At 47.1% G+C, this 20,521-nt stretch overlaps 8 protein-coding genes across 8 annotated transcripts; 2 read left to right on the top strand and 6 right to left on the bottom strand.

Annotated features, from left to right (window-relative positions):
* Nucleotides 1-1,130: 1,130 nt before the first annotated feature.
* Nucleotides 1,131-3,360, top strand: LY89DRAFT_598522 (kinase-like protein; the record flags this gene model as incomplete). Its single annotated transcript, XM_018210046.1, has 3 exons — nucleotides 1,131-2,177; nucleotides 2,236-2,952; nucleotides 3,037-3,360. 3 exons carry the CDS (start codon nucleotides 1,131-1,133, stop codon nucleotides 3,358-3,360), a joined length of 2,088 nt encoding a protein of 695 aa, XP_018063628.1.
* Nucleotides 3,361-5,451: 2,091 nt separating this feature from the next.
* On the bottom strand, nucleotides 5,452-7,471 carry LY89DRAFT_788167 (uncharacterized protein; the record flags this gene model as incomplete). Its single annotated transcript, XM_018223141.1, has 2 exons — nucleotides 5,452-6,946; nucleotides 6,998-7,471. The coding sequence occupies 2 exons, from the start codon at nucleotides 7,469-7,471 to the stop codon at nucleotides 5,582-5,584; spliced, it is 1,839 nt and encodes a 612-aa protein (XP_018063627.1). The 3' UTR covers nucleotides 5,452-5,581.
* Nucleotides 7,472-8,289: 818 nt separating this feature from the next.
* LY89DRAFT_690324 (uncharacterized protein) lies at nucleotides 8,290-8,889 on the top strand. The gene has a single exon (XM_018216074.1). The coding sequence runs from the start codon at nucleotides 8,309-8,311 to the stop codon at nucleotides 8,837-8,839; it is 531 nt and encodes a 176-aa protein (XP_018063626.1). The 5' UTR covers nucleotides 8,290-8,308; the 3' UTR covers nucleotides 8,840-8,889.
* A 248-nt stretch (nucleotides 8,890-9,137) lies between these two features.
* Nucleotides 9,138-9,779, bottom strand: LY89DRAFT_282035 (uncharacterized protein). Its single transcript, XM_018206465.1, has one exon. The coding sequence runs from the start codon at nucleotides 9,635-9,637 to the stop codon at nucleotides 9,164-9,166; it is 474 nt and encodes a 157-aa protein (XP_018063625.1). The 5' UTR covers nucleotides 9,638-9,779; the 3' UTR covers nucleotides 9,138-9,163.
* A 333-nt stretch (nucleotides 9,780-10,112) lies between these two features.
* LY89DRAFT_740996 (uncharacterized protein) lies at nucleotides 10,113-10,649 on the bottom strand (the record flags this gene model as incomplete). The annotated part of the gene is made up of 1 exon (XM_018220657.1): nucleotides 10,113-10,649. The coding sequence occupies one exon, from the start codon at nucleotides 10,647-10,649 to the stop codon at nucleotides 10,113-10,115; it is 537 nt and encodes a 178-aa protein (XP_018063624.1).
* A 124-nt stretch (nucleotides 10,650-10,773) lies between these two features.
* LY89DRAFT_282038 (uncharacterized protein) lies at nucleotides 10,774-11,768 on the bottom strand. Its single transcript, XM_018206466.1, has 2 exons — nucleotides 11,698-11,768; nucleotides 10,774-11,599 (listed from the first exon to the last, which is right to left on the bottom strand). Exon 2 carries the CDS (start codon nucleotides 11,478-11,480, stop codon nucleotides 10,899-10,901), a length of 582 nt encoding a protein of 193 aa, XP_018063623.1. The 5' UTR covers nucleotides 11,481-11,599; nucleotides 11,698-11,768; the 3' UTR covers nucleotides 10,774-10,898.
* LY89DRAFT_740995 (uncharacterized protein) lies at nucleotides 11,554-11,873 on the bottom strand (the record flags this gene model as incomplete). Its single annotated transcript, XM_018220656.1, has 2 exons — nucleotides 11,554-11,599; nucleotides 11,644-11,873. The coding sequence occupies 2 exons, from the start codon at nucleotides 11,871-11,873 to the stop codon at nucleotides 11,554-11,556; spliced, it is 276 nt and encodes a 91-aa protein (XP_018063622.1).
* A 496-nt stretch (nucleotides 11,874-12,369) lies between these two features.
* LY89DRAFT_598327 (protein kinase-like protein rad3) lies at nucleotides 12,370-20,384 on the bottom strand (the record flags this gene model as incomplete). Its single annotated transcript, XM_018210034.1, has 14 exons — nucleotides 12,370-14,623; nucleotides 14,670-14,785; nucleotides 14,831-15,171; nucleotides 15,265-15,294; nucleotides 15,344-15,827; nucleotides 15,874-17,115; nucleotides 17,167-17,403; nucleotides 17,463-17,936; nucleotides 17,983-18,079; nucleotides 18,126-18,281; nucleotides 18,333-18,740; nucleotides 18,789-19,084; nucleotides 19,135-19,804; nucleotides 19,834-20,384. 14 exons carry the CDS (start codon nucleotides 20,382-20,384, stop codon nucleotides 12,370-12,372), a joined length of 7,356 nt encoding a protein of 2,451 aa, XP_018063621.1.
* Nucleotides 20,385-20,521: the final 137 nt, after the last annotated feature.

The raw sequence follows: 20,521 nt of genomic DNA, 5'->3' as shown, positions 1-20,521 counted from the left end.
GCAACACAAGCTGATAATGGATTCATTCCAATGCCAACGTTCTCCGCTAAGGGTTCTTCGCGAGCGTCTACAGTAATCTCGGGGACGTCTTTCAAGGGAGGAGACCTTATCATACCGGATCCTCCAGATGTCACCAATAAAGAGCATTTTCAATGTCCATATTGTGCGGAAATTTGCCCCGCAAACGAGGCTGCAGGGACTCGTTGGAGGTATATCCTGAGAGTCTCTGGTACATTCTTTTTGGCACTAATATCAAGAGTAGGCACCATCTCATGAGAGATCTGAGACCCTATATTTGTACCTTCGAACCCTGCTCGTCGCCAACAACAGCTTTCCGTACAATAAATGACTGGGTTCTTCACATACAACAGGACCATCCACTCACAAACTGGCTCTGCGCCGCACCAATCCATGGACCTCAAACATTTGACACTCAAGCCTTGTATGAAGAACATATGCTTGAGGAACATGCTGGAACTTTCTTGAGAGAAGAACTGCCGGGTCTTGCACGCCTAAGTCTTCGATCCACAGTCCAAGTTTTCAAAGCGTGTCCCTTCTGTACTTTTATTCCTGAAGGGGACGGCGATAATCAATCTGCAATCTTGCCAGATTCAGCGCAAATAAACATCCAGAAGCACGTCGCATCGCATTTAGAATCATTGTCCTTGCTCTCACTCCACTGGCTGAACGAGGACAAAGACAGCAGTAGTGTAGAGGATTCTTCCATCAAAGTGAGAGCCGACTTGCTTCGCAAGTCTGAACCTCCGCCTATATTTCACGATCCTCCTGTTCCTGATGTAGCATTCCTCTATTCCTTTGATCTTGACTGGAAGGAACCTCCACCTGTTTTCGAGAGATTGCCGCATGATCCTGCATGGGTCTCTAGGTATGGAGCTGATGAGAATCAAAATCCTCCTCGACTTACATACGAATGGGGATTCCGTTGGAAAGACAATATACCCCCATATGAAGGCCATGAGAATGACAAGAACTTGGTCTCCTTTCCAGATCACACCCTCGATAGTATCGAGCCAACAAATTCTCCCCCGCATTCATCGATGCCATCACAAGCATCCTCAGAGGACAGACATCCAACTACATGGGCTACTCGAATACGAAGCATACGCCGCATGTTTTCTAGGACGCCAGAGAGAAATGCTAATCCTCTTGACCAGCCCACTCCCCGACCTTTGTACAAGGACGCAACCTCAGACTTGGTGTCTCGACCTAATCGGGAAGATGATTTTATCACATCAACTGAATACTCTCGCAGACCACTGGACTACTCACTATCTCCACCTAGTCCGGAAAATGATGTTCCAGAGCTCAGATTCTCCCGTACCTCAAGCAATGATGGAAATGACAGCAGTGACATCCCAAGGATCCGAGTAATTACAAGTTCTCCAAGCCCCTCTTTTCATAGTTATGACGCCTCTGAACGCGGACAGATAACCTCGGGTTCATTTGATACCGCAGCTCACGTGGACTTCAGCAATTTCTCGTCGGCAGGAGGTCTGCTTGAATCAACGACATCGCATGACTCCGAAACTAGCGACCAATCACCCCCTACTCTGGAGGATCAATTATGGGATTGCCGTATAGAATGGCCTCCGCAACAGAATACATATTTCGTCCCTATTGATGAGATGAAACGACTTGTTACCTTGTCTTCAATCACGATGGAGCTCCAAAGAAGAGGCACAATCCCTGATAGGCTTAATCAATCAGACGCAGTTGAATTTACACAACGGATCCTAGCGACTGCCCTTCGACTCTTCGCTATCTTAACAGTCATTGGCAAATCCGACGCTATACTCGACTTTCTTGAAGAAGGTTTGGGAGATGATGACTTACCATTTGTTCGAGTGGACCTGCAATTCGGAGGAAGTAATATGAGTTTAGGTAGCCGCCTTCGGCCAGAAATTCGTATGAAGTGCATATTGAGATGGACTCGAATGGAGATATCAAATTTTCTCCGAGATCAGTGGTGGATGCTTGCGCCGGTGTTTAAGTCTCCAGGTGGGAGAGTGAGACACTACATGTTGGATGACTTTTTCATTTTACCTTATATCCAAGATGAACAGCATTCAGGCCGAGCTCTCTCGGGTGGCTATAGCTCAGTATGGCTCGTTAAGATTCACCCTGCTCATCAAAAGTTCTATCCTGAGAACCACAATGTAAGTTATCATTCTTTGAGATTAGTCGATTGTTCTGACATTTGTGGCTTTTCAAAAGCATGTTAATCCACCCTTTGCGATCAAACGCCTGCACTCTACAAAGCAAGAAGATTTCAAACTCGAGGTAGAGATGTTGAAAGTATTTAGCAACGGCGATCACCCTCATCTCATCAGACTCTTAGCGACGTACGAGTACAAGGGATCATATTTTTTGATTTTCCCATGGGCCCAGGCAAATCTACGAGGGTACTGGGAAGCAAACCCTAACATGAAACGAACACCTTCCTCTTTGCTATGGGTTCTCCGCCAGTGTAGAGGCTTAAGTTCGGGTTTGCTACACATTCACGAATACCAGTCAACTTCTGGGCCGTTCCAAGACATTAACAAGCAGGAACATCTCTATGGACGTCATGGTGACATCAAACCGGAAAATATCCTCTTTTTAGCACTGGATGGAACCTCAGTTGTACCAGAAGAAAACTATGGAAACCTGGCACTAGCAGACTTTGGCTTGACAGAGTTTCATAACATCAAAACCCGGACTCGTAGTCTGACTCGAGGCACGACAACGCGTGGTACACCAACGTACGCACCACCGGAAGTTGCGTTGCGTCAAAAAATCTCCCGTGCATATGACATATGGAGCTTGGGATGCGTTTTTCTGGAATTGATATCCTGGGTCGTCTGCGGAACAGAAGGCCTTTGGCAATTCCAGGAAGGCCGTGGCGAAACTAACAGTGACGGTTTCATCAACGATGATGTCTTCTACACCATTGTGAGAAACCAGGAATGGCAGTCGGAGATCGAACACGCTACTACTGAAGAGCCCCGCCCCAGCACAGAAACTCCTGTTCTCCAGATACCCAAGCCCGACAGACACGCTATTGTGCGTACTAGTGTTCAGGAATGGATGAGAGACCTACATGAGAAGCCCGTAGCATCTCAATTTGTGCACGATTTTGTGGACTTGATTTCTCAATCAATGCTTGTCGTTGAACCCGCGGAGCGAAGTCGCATAGGACCGCTGGTGGGCAAACTTCAAGCTATGATCGATAAAGCAGAGGCAGATCCTTCATATCTCATCGAATCAGTACCCTATCCCCCAAGAGAAGTAGCGGCTTCGAACTTCATCGGGACGAGACCAAGTTCTCCAAGCCAGAAGGTCATATTCTCCGAGGGATGAATATGCAGGAGACCCTACCGGGGACATACCGAATCCTCTATAGTATAGGTTTCGATAACCATATTCATGGAGAAAGGAATAGAATCAGAATAGCGCATGGTATTGGTACTTGTGGCTGGACGTGGTGAAATGTCTGGAGTTGCCCAAAAGTCTGTGCATCGGAAGACGTAAAGGAAACCGATTTACACAAGAGACGTTTTCGAAGACTGTGCCAAAGCATACCTACTGTCAGAATTGAAATTCAAGATAGTATTGTTCCAGATCTTGTGGGACAATATAAGTGGGAGAAGTAAATTCTTCGAGATGGAAACGGAATCATGTCGTTCTGACACCGTTTCATGTGTCAATTCTTGAGTCACATTGAGGATTCAGCCCAATCATATTGTCCCACAAAGTTTGGAACAATACTATCTTTACATTCTAGTTTCTGCGCTATTTTGATGGAGAGTACTCGTCAGTGCCTTCGAATACAAGTGATGCTCACAGACCAACCCGCAACAGCAATCACTCACTTTCCGCAACCCCCCCACGCAATCGGTCTCGGATCCCCTTCCTTCGGCTGCGTGAATCCAACCATCAACTTCGATCCTGACTCTCTCAAATGGTCAACAAAAGGGACTCGAACTTGGGCTTGAGTGAGAGATTAGAATAATTGCTTTTGAACGTGTGGATAGTAGCACATTGGCAAGATAGGAATTCGAAAATGGACTGCGGCCAGAACGAGACGAGCTTATATCGTGTGGACTCTAGCGCGATGCGATAGCATCACTTCTATTCACCATAATACGGTCAAGCTTCGATTGCCATTTGAGCATGGGAATGATGCTTGTACAATACCTGTACTTTACTTCTAAGTGTGACAGCTCAAAAATGGTGTTTGTAGAAAGCTAGCCCCTCTACCCTCGATTCCCCTAAACAGTGCTTCAATTTCACATAATTGAATATCTGTTGTATTTTAGAAACAAGCATGCATTAAATCCGATATCATCGAAGGAGCGTTAAGATTTCAAACCAAAAAAGACCAATTGGAAACATCTTACCCTCCGGGCATGCCAAGCAATGTTGAATAATTTCGCTTGCCTCTCACCCAAGTGTCCAAACCTCGATACTGATTTAGCAACTATCATCAGTAACAATCGCTCTCCAGTTATCCGATTGTCCATCCGTACCAGAGAGCTCGGTACAAGCAGCATAGCACGTAACATACACCACCTACGCACATTGGACAATATTGTAAAAGCCCGGAAGCGTCTTTGTGACAGTATTCTTCTCGCTAAGCCCTACGTCAATTACTCGGCGGTCCAGCAAGCTGCGAACGCCCAATCTCTATAGCCTTTTGGTGTAACATCACTATATACTGAAGATGGTTGATAGCAATGTACAGCCTAGACTCGGTACGGAGGTACACAAGCCGCTTCTCCTGAAAAACATTTTGTGCTAATCGTCGGCTGTCAAAATGGTATCATCAGCCTTGGACCATACGCCGTAGAAAGCGTTGATCCCGATTGCTTTACCCAGAAATGGAAGTGGTAGTGATGTGGATGACTCCTAAGCTATGTACTTCTCTTGCGAAGACGAGTCCGAAATTCAAGTCCCGTTGACTTTGATACGCGCTTATTGCGCAATACGCGCAAATAGCGCGGATAGCGCAAATATCGCAAGACGTCCAAGCCTGCTGTACTGGGTTTCAGACTCCTTCTAAATACACTGTTTCCTCTCGTCTCAATTTTGAGATTCCTCGATTGTCGAAAAGGCGGGCCGGTTGACTAACCAATGTGGCACACAGGTACTGTTGATTCGAAAAGTAAAAGCAGAGTTGGTCCAGCTGAACGAAAAGCGAATCTCCTTCAATGCGGCAGCACAGAGCTAGCTGACTAAGTTTGGGGACAAGCACATGTCTAACATGTGTACAGAGCTACATTATGTCGATGATGGGCTCGTAGAGCCAAGTTATGGCAATCTAACTCCTCTGGGGATAGAAACCCCAAGGATAAGTCGTTGCAAAATGGAATGCAAGGCTCGTTTCAATCACAGCAGCATCTTGAGGGCAAAACTGTTTGATTTCAAACCATGCATATCAAGAGCTCTCATGTCTGCTTTGATGGGAATTACTTGTCAATCCTTACGCATACAAGTAGTACCAACTGTTTTCTCCCCCCAGTGCACACCCCCACTGATCGCAGCCCCTCCAATCTCTGACCAAAATCACCATGAAGTGTCATCACGCCCTTCCTTTTCCCTTCCAAATCTTGCCCGGAGTTTCGTCTTGAGAAGAGTTGTCCCCTGTATTAGCGACGCGAGTGCTCTCGTCTTCTTCATCAAGCGCTCTCTCACCATCGCTGCTGGGAGCCGTGACAGTATTGTTCTCGGCTTGGTTCCGAGCTGGTGTCAATGTATTGCTCCGACTTGCCCGAGGAGTGACTTCCGAGTGATTTCGTCTTTCAATGTCTCTCGGCTGAGCAACGGGTTGAGGTGGAAGTCTTTTGTTCCGTGGCAGCTCCTGCGCTTCACCTTGTGGGTGCGTTATTCTCCATTGAAGACTTGGCTGGGTCGATTGCTTCTTCCCTCGCTTCAGAGCCGAGTCAGCCGTGAGAGCTCCCCGAGTTTCCGGGTCGACAGGAGGCGCAGAGGAACTGGCTTCCCCCAAACGATGTCCAGGGCCTCGATCTACATCCTGGATGAGAGGAGGTGGCGACTCAACGAGTCCTCTAGGTATCGCCAACCAATCTTGCACCGCGGCCATTGACCCGCCATCCGATAATCTCCTTCCGGACGAGACCTCCCAGTACCTCAATACCATTCCCATGGTATCTAATTCATGAGTTTCGACGTACTCTTTCCTCTGAATTATTTCCAATTTCGGGATGGCCCTCCGGATCAGGTCGTGGGTTTGCATCAATGCCAGACTTTCTTGTAATGCTTTTCTCATTTCCTCGTCGGACTCTTGGTCAAGGTTCTCGTCACGCTCTCTCCAATCCGTGCTATCGTCTTGCTGCATTGTCTCCCAGCTGGGTCTCCCCACAGGAGAATTGGCTCGAATAGGCTCGTCTGCCTCTTCGAAATCTTGGGTTGTGAGCTCTGGCTCTGGTAGTGGATCATTGCAATTGCATCGTTGGCACTTCAACCGCAACTTTTCGAAATTATGTTGATTGATACACATGTGGGCATACATGTTTCTCATATAGTCATCGATGCAAGCTGGGATATTGTCCATGTTGGAGGGCAGTGGCGGGGGTAGTTCGAAGGGCTCAACGACCTCCAATGGCGATTGGTTGACGGCCACATTGACGTGCTTGTTCTTCTCCGAGCGACAAGCGCAGTCGGTTGAGGCATAACGGCCTTCGACATAATTGCTTGGACCATCTTCTGTAGGAGGAGCTTTGTGGATGTCCGAGCCCCTCGTGGCATTCGAGATCGCGGTTTTGCCTTTGTCGATTGACGAACGAGAGCCTGATGCAAAGTTGCTGTTGCCATCCTGTCCGGATCCCTTGCCGAGACCAGGAAGTTCTCGCACCGGAGTCAAAGGGAGCATCGAAGAATTTCGCGGTTTGGTGATTTCATTGCTCGAACTTTCGCCTCCTGTTCTCTGCACAGTGTTGTTAGTAAAGTTTCCTCTAGATCTTGTGGTAGATCTTACCATCATTTCATCATTGCTTTGAGACTCCTCGAGGCCAGTGTTCATCTCTCCGGACTCATCATCCTCCGCCAGGTTACTTGAAATCTTCCGACCCCTGAACTTTCGTACTGTCTTCCCGGAGCTCAATGCTTTTTCTTCTCTCTTTTTCTGGGTTGGTCCTCCGCCAAGTCCGTCAACGCTCTCCAAATCTCCCAGCTTGCGAGCATCCTCAATACCCATCTCCTCTTCATTCTCCTTTATCTCTTCCTCATCGTTCTCGCGATCTTGCTGGCTTTGAGGGGTAGGTTCGAGAACATCATCCGTGCGTTGGTGTTCTGTGCTTGCGGAAGCATTGCCCTGTGTCTTTTGGGGAACGCCAACCTCTGGCACAGGATGCTTACTATTTTCTTCGTACATCTCGAGTATGTTGAGGACTTTTCGTAAAGGAGAAGCCTCGTCGGCTGCCGGGTCGATCAGATCTGGAATTGAATCCATAATCTTTGATCATGAGAGATGTGCAATATGAAGGTACTTTCTCAGCTTAAGTACTTCCTAGATTGCAGCTAGTAAGCTATCTACAAAGACCTTTTGCGTCTAAGAGATTGAGATCTGCCTATCTGTGTATCTTTGTCTGCTGAAAGTGAGTAGTGATATTCTAGTGGATAATTGTCATTTTTGCTCAAACGGATTCTTGAAAGACTTTTCGCAGTGTATCCAAAGAGCTTTCTTATTTTCTGTTCTGCTTTTGTGTGAGCATACCTCCTAAAGATCTTCTTGAATGATCTTTTATGTCTTCTTAGACATGTCTTTGAAGATCGTTCTCAACAGCTGAAAGCCAGTAACATTAGCTACAAGAACCTCCCTGGGATACTTTATTCGGCAATTCGCCGTTCGATTTTTCTGTTCATAATACCCAAAAATACGCAGAGCATTCAACTCCTGCATGAAAATGCAAAAGAGATCTCCTTGACTTGACCAATGTCAATCCTGGCCCTTTCGATGTCCATGTGCAGCAGCATAGCGGAAACATTCTTTTTTGTCTACACGTATGAAAGAGGCTCGGACGCAAAGGACAAGGAAAGGGGTTTGTCCAGATGTAAAATCTGCGCAGGAATCTGAAGAAGCTGTGATTGGCAAATGCTGGTCAGTCTGGTGATGGTGAAAGAGAAAAGCAGATTTTGCTGTCATCTTCCAACAGCCCCTGAATCCTCGCTTCAATAGGGGCTTCTTCGCCTAAAATCAACCATGCATAGTGACGTAGCCACTATTCACATTTGAGCTCCAACCTTCAGCTCTCTTCCAAACAACAAACACCACAGTTTTCACCTCACCATGTCTCCCTCAAGAGGATCCTCTTCACCTGCCGCAGCGACTGCGGATCTAGAATCATCTTCCGAAGCCTCAACCCAAGCACGCGCCCAAGTCCGCTCCTCCTCCGCCCTCGCATCAGCGAAAACAAACCTCGGATACCTTTTCGCGCCCGACAATCCCAATTCTCCACGTCCCGCACATCGACGGACTCGCGCTCTGCTTCGCTCGTTGCGCTACATTGGTATATTTGTCTTCTGGCGGGTGGTGAGATATGCGAAGTATGCGTTGGTAGGAAGTCTTGTGGCTGCGGTTGGAGCGACGGCTTTTGGAGGGTTCGTGAGTGGCGTGGGATGGATTCTGGCTCCTCCTACGTTGGTGGGGAGTTTGGGATTGGGTGCTGTGTGGGCCATGGGGAAATGGGGATTTAGGAAGATGAGGGTTGGTGAGAAGGTTGGTGGGGCGGCGGAGTATGAGATCAAAGAAGCGCGAGAAGGAGTGAGACAAGATGGGCAGTGGAGAGATATACAAGGGCCCAGAGCAGTACCATGGTGATGGTCTGATAGATTATAGATTTCTAGAAGCTTTCAATACCAAAATCTGGAACTCCATGTCTTGTTCAATGGACAGGATCGCCAAGTCGATGCGACTATTAGAATGATCATCCCTAGTGGGGCACTGTTCTTTTACACATGACAAAATCTGGTTTACGTGCAAGCTCTTCTTTCTCGCGGCACCTCGTTTCTTTTCTGGCAATTCACATCCTTCAGTATACCCCCATATTCTGTAGCTATCTCCTCCAGTCAAGGAGATTTGAAAGGCGTTCCCCTTTCCAAACATGAGTAACAATATCCAAATTACAAACCAGTCATAGTCCTGTCAAATATTTGCCCTTATACTCAATTCAATCCTAGCGCCGGTTATGCTTTGCCTCCTTCTCAAGTTGCCACCACATGAATTCACCTCATACGAGCCCGACGAACCTCTTTCTCCACCAACTCTCCTTGCATAAGTGCGTCCGCCATCCCCCAACCCTGTCTGCCGTTTCTTTTCTTGCAACACACCCTCCACCTCCTCCAAAATATCATCGGTATGCCTCCACCAACCACCACTCGTTTTGATACCCTCCGCTTTCCCATAGTCCATCTGCCAGCATACCAATTTCTGCCTAGCTCGATCTGCCAGATCAAATCTGCAGGTACGGCACTTCCAACCCGTTTGGCTCAATTGGTCGATCGTGAAGACATGTCTCGGTCTGGCATCTGGACAGCAAATTTTGAGCAAGTATGGATTTGGGACTGTGATCCTCAAATCTACGGATTCCGTAGGGTGGTGGGATTGAGTATCTGACATGTCGGAATTTGTGCGAGGATTCAGTTGGCTTTTGGTAAAGTAATTGGAGCTTGCACTTTGAAGTCCTTTTGATGTTGATGAAGGAAAGAAAGAAGGTCTTTGTGGAATCGAAGGGTTTATAGAGGTCGGGAACGGAGTTTTTGAATCAGTAGGTTTTATGTTTGTGAATGTATTCCTAACACGACAATATTCGAAAATCCTACCGCGAAATAGTCCCTAGTAGAATTTCTTCTCCAACTAAGTTCAATAGCAGGTTTCATGAAAAGCCTCATCGCACACTTAGTACTCACGCCTGGCAACTTCGAGCTACCAAAGTGAGAGAGCAAAAATCTGCATTTGGCTATTGTACAAAAGGTTTGCTGTATTCAGCAGCTAGAATGTACCCTACAAACACAAAGGAGACTCTAGCGCGCTCGAACCTTCCTCCTACTCACAGACGCAGCACTCACCACATTTCCTCAACACCCACAACCACTCAATGACTCCTCCAATCACTCGCACCCGGATTCGCCACAGCATTTCGACTCATCTTCGAAGCCCGTCTCTTCGAAGCTGGTCTCACCTCGGCCATCTTTCCAACGACAACCTCTTCCTCTTGAACTGGCGACGAGGTCGGTTCGGCTTCCTTGCCTGTGACTGACTTGACTTCAGCCGTAGTGACCGACGTGTTGGAATCCATCGTAACGCTTGAGCCAGCACTGTCTCCTGAGTTTCGACGGACAGGAGCCATCGAGAGGTCGATGTTCCAATGCAGTTCGATGAGGTGTGTGGTTAGATCGTCGTGATTCTTGAATTCTTGACCACAGTCTGTGATGGTACAACGGTAGTGAAGGTATTGAATCTTCTTGGGAGGCGTCATGAGTGATATAACGAATTCACTTTCTTTAAGCTCCGTATTCTTGAATTCTAGTGATGTGCTCGAAAGCTCTTTGCGTGGGTGTGCATGGTTTTCTTGGGTGACCTTATAGGGAATGATGTGGAGCAGTCCGGATCCCTTTTTCTGGTAGTCCATATTTGAATACTGGTTTCGTCGACTTTCTGGTAGAATCTGGTACCGGTACGGGAGAGCTAGAGAATATTTCGAGTCTCTGGAGCTTTCTTTTGAGTGTTGAGACAATGAATGTATGTGGAAGAATAACGGTGACTGGTCAAGTGATGGAGTTTGAAGAACGGTGGAGCTTGACTCGATTTCAGAACAAGAAAGCGCGAGCGACAAACTCAATGACACAATTCCCAAACTCAATCAGTCACCCAGCTTTCATTACTTCACTACCTTCTCAAAGAAGTCCATTCCAATTCTCACTATGTTTTGGCGGGTGACCTCTTCGCATTCTCTCGGCACCAGGATCATCGGAACGGCCTCAACTTCTTCCTCACCCTCCATCCTCTCAAGCCAGTCGCCATAGTCTCCCGTCAGCGGATGTCGGGAGTGCGCAAACTTCTCATGCTGAGCAACTCGGCCCAAGCTAGAAAAAATGTAATCGCATCTGCGCTTGAAGCACCAATATTTGCGATTTGGGTCCGAGAAGGGGAAACCGCGCTGGAAAGCATGCTTGCGCTCCCAGACGCTGTAAAGTTCTGATCGCGGGAGAAACAGGTGAGGAAACATCTGGACTGAAAGTGGTCGAGAAAGTGTTTCCGAGAGTAGTCGTCGACCTGAAGATATTGCGGAAGGGGTGAAGAAGTTGGCTTTGTACAAAAAGCCCACAAAGAAAAGGAAGCAAAGACGGTTTGGACTTGAGCTGTAAAAGACAATGCTTTGACGCATAAGTGAATCATTGTTCGACCATAATTCCCCGATCATGAAAACTCGTTTGTGAATCAAACCCTCAACTCCGTCCATGACCGCCAACCCAATCGCCCGGAATGCATACCCAAACCATCACCCATAGTCCTCCCGACAAAGATTTAATTCTTTATCGAGCAGCATCGTCCTTCAATGCCTCTCCACCAGCCTGCCTCCTAATGTCCATTAACGTGCGCTCTCATAAAACGACACCACATACCCAAAAGCCGCTTCTCTTGCCAATTCAATCTCCTCAAAAGATAGTAACACGTACCCAAAAGCTTCCTCCTTCGCCTTATCAACCTCCGAGTTGACCTTGTCCAGCTCACCACTCATACCCCAAAGAACTGCTTGCTTCTTGCTCGGACCCAGTTTCCCTGCCGCAATCAATCCAACGCCAATAACGCCAGCTCCTAGCCACAGTGCTCGCTTTCTCAAGACGCCGCTCATGTTAACGAGATTCTTTCTGCGTTTCTCAGGTCGAGGTAGTTGATGTCTCGGTAAACTCGTGATGGAGGGAATGTACATCAACACTCTCACTCTAGGAGGAGGATGAATAGATGATTGTTTGTGGAAGAGGAAACGAAAATGAATTGGGGAAGAGTAGTAGTGGCGTTGCGGGGTGAATGGACATCATTTATGGTGGGGAATGTCACACAAGAAGAGTGGTGTGAGCGAAAGTAAGACCACTTCAGTAAATGCCGCGTTTGACCAGGCGAATACCGCATTACGCAGAATCCACTGGGACCACTTCAAATCTCATCTCTTGAAATCAATTCGCGAATAAAAGATACGAGCATGCACCAAGCAAGATAGAGAAGACTCTCAAAAGCAGAGAGAAGACAATCACGTGATAGGTTCTGTTCAACAGCCCGAGGGTTTACATACCTCATACAGCATACAGAACCTCCAAGAGTCCTTTTCCGTCCCCTAAGATGCATCTGATTTACAGGAATGAACACCAACCGATATACATCCCAGCCAAAAAGACCTTGTTAGTCGCCTGCTTAATCAATTCATCGACCTGACCTTCCACACCAAGTGGAACACTTTCTCCTGCTAGCAAACCCCGAATCTTCCTTTGAATACTGTCAAGTACACCTTGAGCAGTCTGCGGTACATTCGCCGATCCTTCCCTCTTCTTTTTGTCTGGCTTCTTGTTCAACAAGTCGAGCGTGGGGTCGTACACGAATGCCTCAAGAATAGTCATCAAGGTCTCCTCGTGCTGTCTTAAAAGCTTCAGTGTGAGCTCCGAGGACTTGCGGAACGGCCCCTCGTAGCCATATATTCCCATCGCATCGATCATGTTGTGTGTTAAGCGGAATGGCACACGTTCAGGTCTGACGAAGGTAAGACCCTTGTCGAAAAGGCAATTGAAATCGACATGGAAAGTTCCACCATTGCCTTCTTCGAAGAGAATATTCTCGCCATGACGATCACCCAGGCCAAGAATGGTTCCCACCATTGACATAACGGCACAAGAACGTGTATAGCGGAGTCGAGCTGCGAACCACGCTGAAGGTTCCGGGAACTGTTGGACAAACCAGCGATGGAACATAGGAGGAAATGTCCCAAGAACTTTTTCTGTAAAGAATGGCATCTTGTCGTCACTCTTGATAGCTTCATCGCAGTACATCTCTATCTCACGGTAATTTGGGACTATTCCCATAGTCTTGTACAATCCGAGGAGAATGTCTCGAAGGGTCTTCAAGCCATCTACCCACTCAATGAGTCCACACTCTTCGTTGAGAGGCGTAACAGCGTAAGTCTTGATGTACAGTTGTCGTCTACTAGACTCCGCATCGCGCTTCAACGATCGATTGATCATGCTGTTAAATTCCATCAAACGTTGGTCCTTTCGCAAATCATCCTTAGGCTTACACATAAGCCTGTACAGCTTACCATCAGATCCGCGAGCCGTGAGTTTCCGAGGCTTCTGAAGAGAACTCAGAACCATGACTTCATCTTCGAAGCTGTCTATCGTGACAACGTCGCGTGTAAATGCTTGGTGCCGCGTCGTACTCTCCGTAAGAGTAGGCAGGGTAGCGGTCAAGACCCTCTCAACCGGAACGGCCAGTTCGCTTGGAAGACATGCTCTTTGATTGAAGCCCAGATCTTTTGTCAGACTTGCCCAAATCGTTCTGTTACCCTGAAACTCCCCAGCATTACAAGCCATCAAAAGTTGTTCACAAAGCCTCTCGCCATTTTTTATGAGGAGTTTCATGTCATGAGAACCTTTCGCTCTTTTGGAGTTGCGCAATCGAGTAAGAATGTTCCCGCCGCGTGCTTTTCGATCCGACTGGGTAGATGAGCAGACGGCAAGGAGACTCCAAAGGGCCTGTCGAGGATATGCTTCAATGACCTTCGCAATCATAAGTTGAAGGAATTTGAACACTTCTGTGTTATGATGAGCAATACGAGCCACTATCTGCGGCAAGGCTGTATAAAACATATACGCAGGCAATTTGTTGATATACTTGTCCCATCTTTGATGCACGTTATCCAAAGTCTTTCTTCGGGCTATTTCGATATTGGATATATACTCTTTCAGAGGCCCAGTCCTGATATCGCCTGACAATTTCAAGGGATTCCCAAGGTCGAGCCACAGTGTAAGAACTCGGGGCAGGGTCTGGTGGAGATATTTGGTACCATAGAGCATACTTCGCAGATAACTTTCGACAATTAATTTCGACAGTTCACCTGTCTGATATGTTTGTTTCTGCTGTTCGAAGGGGATGTCTTTTTCAGCCTCGAGAAGTTTGTTGTAGTGGCGTCCAAGATAGTAATGGCCTTTCTCCCAATGAAGAAAGGTCCTCGAAGCAAGCTGATATTGAGTGCGTAAGGCCGTGGCGTTTGTCTGACCAGCACTGTCTAACCACTTTGCAAGAAGCAGATGTGCTCTTGCAGTCAAAAGGTTTTGCTGCTGTTCAGAATCCATATTGGTGAAACTCGTCGCATGGATGCTCTTGTTGTGAGACATGAATGCATTACCAGCGATGGCGCCTTGTAGACTCTGGATCGCTTTCCGGTGTTGACCTTCCTTCCATAGAAGTCGGGCATGTTCAATAGTTGCTGACTCGTCTCCCAATCGCGCAGCGTGGAGCACAGCATTGAATGACTGATGAACAGCGTTCCCTTTTCTTGCGAGTCGCGCGGTAGTAAGCCACGTGGAAGCAATCTCTCCATTGTTGAAACTTGGGCTGGATATCATTAGCATGATTATAGTAGATATTTTGCATGACAAACCTAGACAACTGCATGGCGGCTCGACGGATTCCGAGGAGATATTGCTTGTCACTTAAATACGACCCGATAACCTCAAGTCGACGATCCAGCGACTCGTGAAGCTTGGTGCGGTCTGGCTCCGTATCGTCTGTACTAGGTTTAGCATTCGTGCCAGTCTGAACGTTTGTGCCAGGTGTGCTGTCCATTCCCGCAATCATTTCAAGTTCAGTAAGCACATGCAACTTGAGCATATCATCATGACAAGCACTGAATGACGATGTAGATGACCGTGACATTGAGCTCGTGATGCGATTTCGCAGGAGGCCAAGCTTTTTGTTGAAACCTGCGGTGTCCTCTTTCTGCAAATCCAACAGCACATTTCCGATACTGACACTGAAATTTTCTGCGGTTAGGTCTTTGTGCATCACGACATACTTTTCCAATGCAGCCCACTTTCCAGTTGCCCACGATGCCTCGGTGGCAAAGCCAAGAAGTTTAGACATAGCTTGTTTTTTTGACAGAACTTTCTTTTTCAAGTCAATTACTACCTCCGTGTCTGTCTCGTTCGTGTTGCCTGAGTCGGTTGAAACGAATGGAGAGATAGGGTCGACTTTACACATCGCGTCGACATAGTTGAGCAAAACATCTAAAGAAAACCGATTAGTGGTGTGCCGACACTAGGCTGCCTCACTTACCTAGTTGTCCAGACTCTCTCAAACAAGTCAGCAGATTCAATTGTACTTCGACATCGTCAGGCTTTTCGGCTAGCTGGATCTCATACCAACTTTGAGCAGCCGACCACCGCCCAGCCTTTCGGTGACCTAGGATTTGCTGGTTGATATCTACAACTTGCAGATGTGCAGATATTCCTTCGATCCCGTCTGGTTCGTCGATTTGAGTGTATATCTCCTGCAAACGCTCGAGCAATGCGGTATCTTCGTTTGGACGTATGCCAGCCTTCTTGACATTCCGTATGTGTTGTTCCCAATAGAATAGCGCACGTGAGTAGGACTTGCATTCTAGAGCACGAGCAGAGATGATTTCTGGGGGGATCATTTCCACAACAGAATTAATCTTTGCAATGTCAAGTTCTGCAGAGTCTTGTCCCCTGGATTGACTGGCTTTGATCTGCCGCTCCTGAGTCCATTTTGCTAGATAGTCTAGGATACGAAATACTGCCTAGTACTGGTTAGAACAAGATCATATAAGTACTTAATAGACATACCTCAACACACAGCTTCACATTATCCTGAAGCTTGGCTGGTGGTTCATACTTTAGGATGTTAAGCAAATCTTGCCCTATTTCTTGCCTGTTTTCGTCCGTTCCTTCAATGATAACGTAGAGTACAAGGTATGGGAGAAGAAAGTTAGCAATAGAGACTTCCCGGGGTCGAATAGCCCGTCTCAACGGCGGAAAAAGAATCTTCGTATTGTGACAACTCTGCTTCTGTAGAAGGTCAAGGACAAAAGCTCTGAGCCATGTACTGAACAAGCTAGAGGTCGGCTGCTCTGGTCGAAAAATGGGATATTCGTATACAGTTGGGGCAATGTCTTTGAGTATGAACTTTGATGTGAGGAATGGTGTAAGTGTATTTTGCACACTTTGCGGTAATGCGAGCCATTTTTGATAGACATCGTTGGCCGCTGCTTCAGGTCGGACGTTTCTCATAACGTCTACGCAGACTTCTGCGAAGTCAGTCCCTCTGAGAAGCTCTTGCATGACCCATGAGAGAAATCCTTGATATTGTGTGTCTGTGGTAGACAGAAAGGCGGGGACGATTGCCTCCGCGAGGGTGAACAAGACAAAATTTGTTGTCTCAGAAGGATCCTCAAAGTTACTGATTACGACCATACTGCGTGGCGCTCGCACCGATTCGACCCTGTTCGGGTCGAGGCATCCAATCAGGCCAAGACACTCTGCAGCCAGGATTGAGATTTTCTCCTGCAAGCCATTAAATCTAACACACGAGTCCAAGACGGCTCGGACTAGCTGTCCAACAACGGCATCCGGCTGTTCGCTTGACGCGGAGGTTTGAAGAAATTCTTGATTTTGGCAAAGATATTTCTTCAGCTCATCTAAAGCCTGGGTAACCACTCCTGAGTTCTCATGGCCAAGTCTGCGACTGAAAATTGCAAATGCATTGGCTTTATCAGTTTTCGTTCTGAGAGCCTGGACCTGCTCCTCCAGAATTTTCAATTGTGGTATGTGAGAGAGGGAAGGCAGATTGACGATCGTGTTCCGCACAAGCCGAGATCTTTCCTTCAGTATATAGTCCAAGATTGCTGCGGCTTTGACTCGAGTGGGTGCGTCAAATTTGTCCCATCGTTGAATCACTGTTGTAAAAGTGCTTTCAAGCATGGTCTCCACATCTTCGTCTTCCATGTTTCGGAGCATTGCATTCCACGCCGAAAACGCAGCTGATTGCAGGCCTTCTTGAGAGAAAGCGGACTGGAGGATGGCACAGAGCTGGCATTCATGAATTAGTGAATCGACCAACAGAGTACAAGGCCAAGTTACCTGTGGACGTGCAATCCTCGTTTGTGCTTTTGCCATTTTCACCAATTCTTCAACTGCCTTAACCGAACGCCGCTTTTCAGTGACAGTTTGCTTCAAATCGGCATCGTTAACAACTTGGGAAAGATGTGCAACTAAGCCGAGGATGTGATAATCAAAGAAGCTACTAAGAGCATTAAATGCCTTGCCCTTGGTATGCTCAATAGTGTGCTCCGCCAAAAACTGCATGCCGAGACGAATCTGTATCTGTTAAATATTGTTGTTCTATGACAGGGGAAAGCAGGTGGATTATAGCATACCCTCGATCTCTTACTATCATCAGCCTCAGCAGCGGCCTTCAGAAGATGAAGGGCTTGCTCGCATGGTCCAATCCTTAGAAGTTGGTGGAAGTCGGCTCGCTTGAATTCTGAAGAGGCAAAACCAAGCAGAGACATGATGTATACCTCCATGTCCGTTACACTCTGTTGGAGTAGAAGTGCAAACACGGCCACTAAATTCTCGGGGCGCATGATAAGGTAAAAAATTTCCTCATTGGTGGCTTCCGAGATTCTTTTGATAACACCTACCTTCTTGCTCATGACAAGGTATGGAAGAGTATGTGATTGTGTGAGTCTCAAGAATTCAGTGACAGATATACCGAGAAGATCTGCCATCAGCTGCGATGTTTGCGGACGAACGAGAAGATTCGTTACAGCTTCAATGGCTACTACATTCCAAAATGGACTAAAAAGGCGTTCGACAGTCATGCCAGCGGATTTAGCCAAGCGGAGGATCTTGTAAAATGTGAGCTTAAATCGATCATATGAGCTGGAGACTGACCTCGTTGAATGCTGTTCCGGACACAATGCTGTTACTATGGCCCAAATACTTGACAAGTGCAAGTAGAACAAGACAAAACTCATCATCTTGTGTGATCCTATCCAGATTAGTTCAGATTCAAAAGACTCACGAATACTGCCTACCTTCCTAGTTGTCCCCAGGCAAGGACACAGGTCTCCTGCAGGTACGTTGGTTCTGTGTCAGGAAATGGTCGCAGAACATTCATAGTATTAAGCCTGTTCTTTCTGGTCAATGAATCGGGTGTCGATTCGCCTCGCAGAAAAGCTGGCAGCGTGCGCCTGTAGTAGAAGTAAGCAAGGTATCAATAATTTGACTGGAGACGGCCTTACCCAGCAGCCACACGTAATTCGCGAGTCGAGCTCTTCAAAGATGATAAACACCATTGCCCGAGCTGTGAGATTTCGAGATCTATAAAGTCTGCGTCGCTGCAATGCATGGCAAAGCGCCTTAGAGCGAACATGGCCAAAACTCGTACCTTCTTACCATCAGAGAACGCAGCCGACTTGACGAGCGTACTGAAGGTCGAGATCGCTTCTTTCATAGTCTCGTTGTGTACAATTTCATCTAAAAGAGTATTCTTGGGAACTGGCAATCCTTCGCAGACAAGGCATTTAGCTTCTTGGATTTTGCCACTTATTCGAGTTACTGTGAGACAACCGGAAGCTGCACAAGGGACTTGGCCAAGATATTCGAAAGCCTTGCACCTATTTGCTTCATCTAACGCGGTGAAACAAGTTCTAGAAAGATCTTAGCATAAGGGAACCACCATGTGTGATTTAACTTACTCAGCAAGTTGAGATAGGCCGTGTATGCTGGTGACCCTCTGAGAGCCAAGCAGTTCGTATAAATTCCCTGTGATCTCATCAAGCACTGGCACCAATTCGCTGATCTTGCGACGTTTCTTGAGTGGCTCGATGGCCTGGTTGTTTCCGTCCTCAGGGATTGCTGCGGCTTTGTCAGGGAAGTCGAGACGTTCGAATTGTGCCGACAGCTCGTCGCTCTCGAAAGTTTTGAGGCTCTCCAAGTCAAGAGTCTCCGAATCTTTGTCGCCACAAACATGACATAAAAGCATAGCACTGCTCTGTAAGTTCGTGAGTAGCCCCTCTATACTTTGATGATGAAGATGCTAACCTGGAAATCTTTTCCCAATCTGTTTAATGCTGATTCATCCTCCAGAATTGATTTAATCACGGGCACAAGTTGGAGTGAGATCGATCTGCGCATTGAATAGTGTTTTTCACAAACATTGGCCAGATTCAGGATACATGCGCAAAGAGCAAGTTGGTCTGAGGTTTCATAGATCTGGCTCTGGTCTTGTAAAATGTTCCCACATAGAATAGACACTATGTTGTATCCTTTTCTGAGAAGTGTTGGCGATAACGAGTCTTTGAGTGACGATATGAGAGCATATAGAGAGTAAAAGAACAAACTGTCGGGGTTGGGACATTCCTCATAAAGAGAGCGGTTAGCTTGCCACTGCTGGTAGATGTCGTGAAGGGCACAGAACGAAGTGAACATCCATGCCACATAATCTTGGAACGCGGGTGTTGCGTCAAAAGACGACGCTGCCTCTATGGAAATGTCGACAAGCATGAGGAGCAAATGAGTAGCTTGGCAAAAGCTTGCTAGAGAATCTTCGAGTTTGTATGTGCAGTAAAGCACATGACTCGATTGGCTTTCATCCTTGTCGGAAAAGAACATAGGGTAATCATCCTCAGTAGTTGGTAGAACAATTTCTACTTTCCTGGAATATATGGTCTTGGCCTGTCCGAGATGATGCAATATATCTACCAGGGTCAATCTCAGCCAAGCAAGCGGTGAGGAAACAACGTACTGGCGACACACTCTTTGAGATAGGTGAAGAAGAAAGAGTTCAAGTTCCATAACTTTGGAGATCTAGAGACAACCTGGAACGAAGAAAAGAAGAAATCTTTGATCTTGTCGGTCAGACATTCATATCTCGGGCGCCCAAGAAGTGTAAGGATGCGTGGAAATAACCATATCCAGAGCGGTTCTTGGCCACGGCTCTGGAAATAGACACCTGGAGGTAAGACATAGTCTAGTACAGCAGGATACTCTTTAACGGCAATCTGGAAGATATCTAGGGCGTCTGAGGCTTGCGATAAGAAAGGGCCGACATCGATGAAAGGGTCATGATCGAGTCTCTCCAGAACCGAACGTGTGAGTAGGTAGATCAGTCTGTGCTTGTGCTCCAGCTTGACAGTTGGATCATATGTCTCAACCAAACTGTTCTCCATTTCGGATACTTGTTGCGCAAGTTGTCGCAACTCATCCTCAGCTCCTCCAGAGGGCGGGTTCTTGCTGGACAAGTTGTTAACCAGTTGTGCAGCCAGCGTCGAGGGCGGAGCATCGAAAGACATCGATGCACCGTGTGTATAGCCATTGGTGCGGCCATCGGTGATCGCATGCCGTGGTATAGGAGCCATTATGCGATGCCCATTGTTGGGTTTTGGAGATGTTCAAATTGGCAAATTGAGCAAGATGACCGGGAGGTTCG

Source organism: Mollisia scopiformis (assembly GCF_001500285.1).
Source record: "Mollisia scopiformis unplaced genomic scaffold LY89scaffold_29, whole genome shotgun sequence".
NCBI lineage: Eukaryota > Fungi > Ascomycota > Leotiomycetes > Helotiales > Mollisiaceae > Mollisia > Mollisia scopiformis.
This window is presented reverse-complemented; position numbering and strand designations above follow the sequence as displayed.

Excerpts from the sequence above, each read along its gene's own strand:
- LY89DRAFT_690324 (XM_018216074.1), top strand. The coding sequence starts at position 8,309 with ATGTCTCCCTCAAGAGGATCCTCTTCACCTGCCGCAGCGACTGCGGAT.
- LY89DRAFT_282035 (XM_018206465.1), bottom strand. The coding sequence starts at position 9,637 with ATGTCAGATACTCAATCCCACCACCCTACGGAATCCGTAGATTTGAGG.
- LY89DRAFT_282038 (XM_018206466.1), bottom strand. The coding sequence starts at position 11,480 with ATGGACGGAGTTGAGGGTTTGATTCACAAACGAGTTTTCATGATCGGG.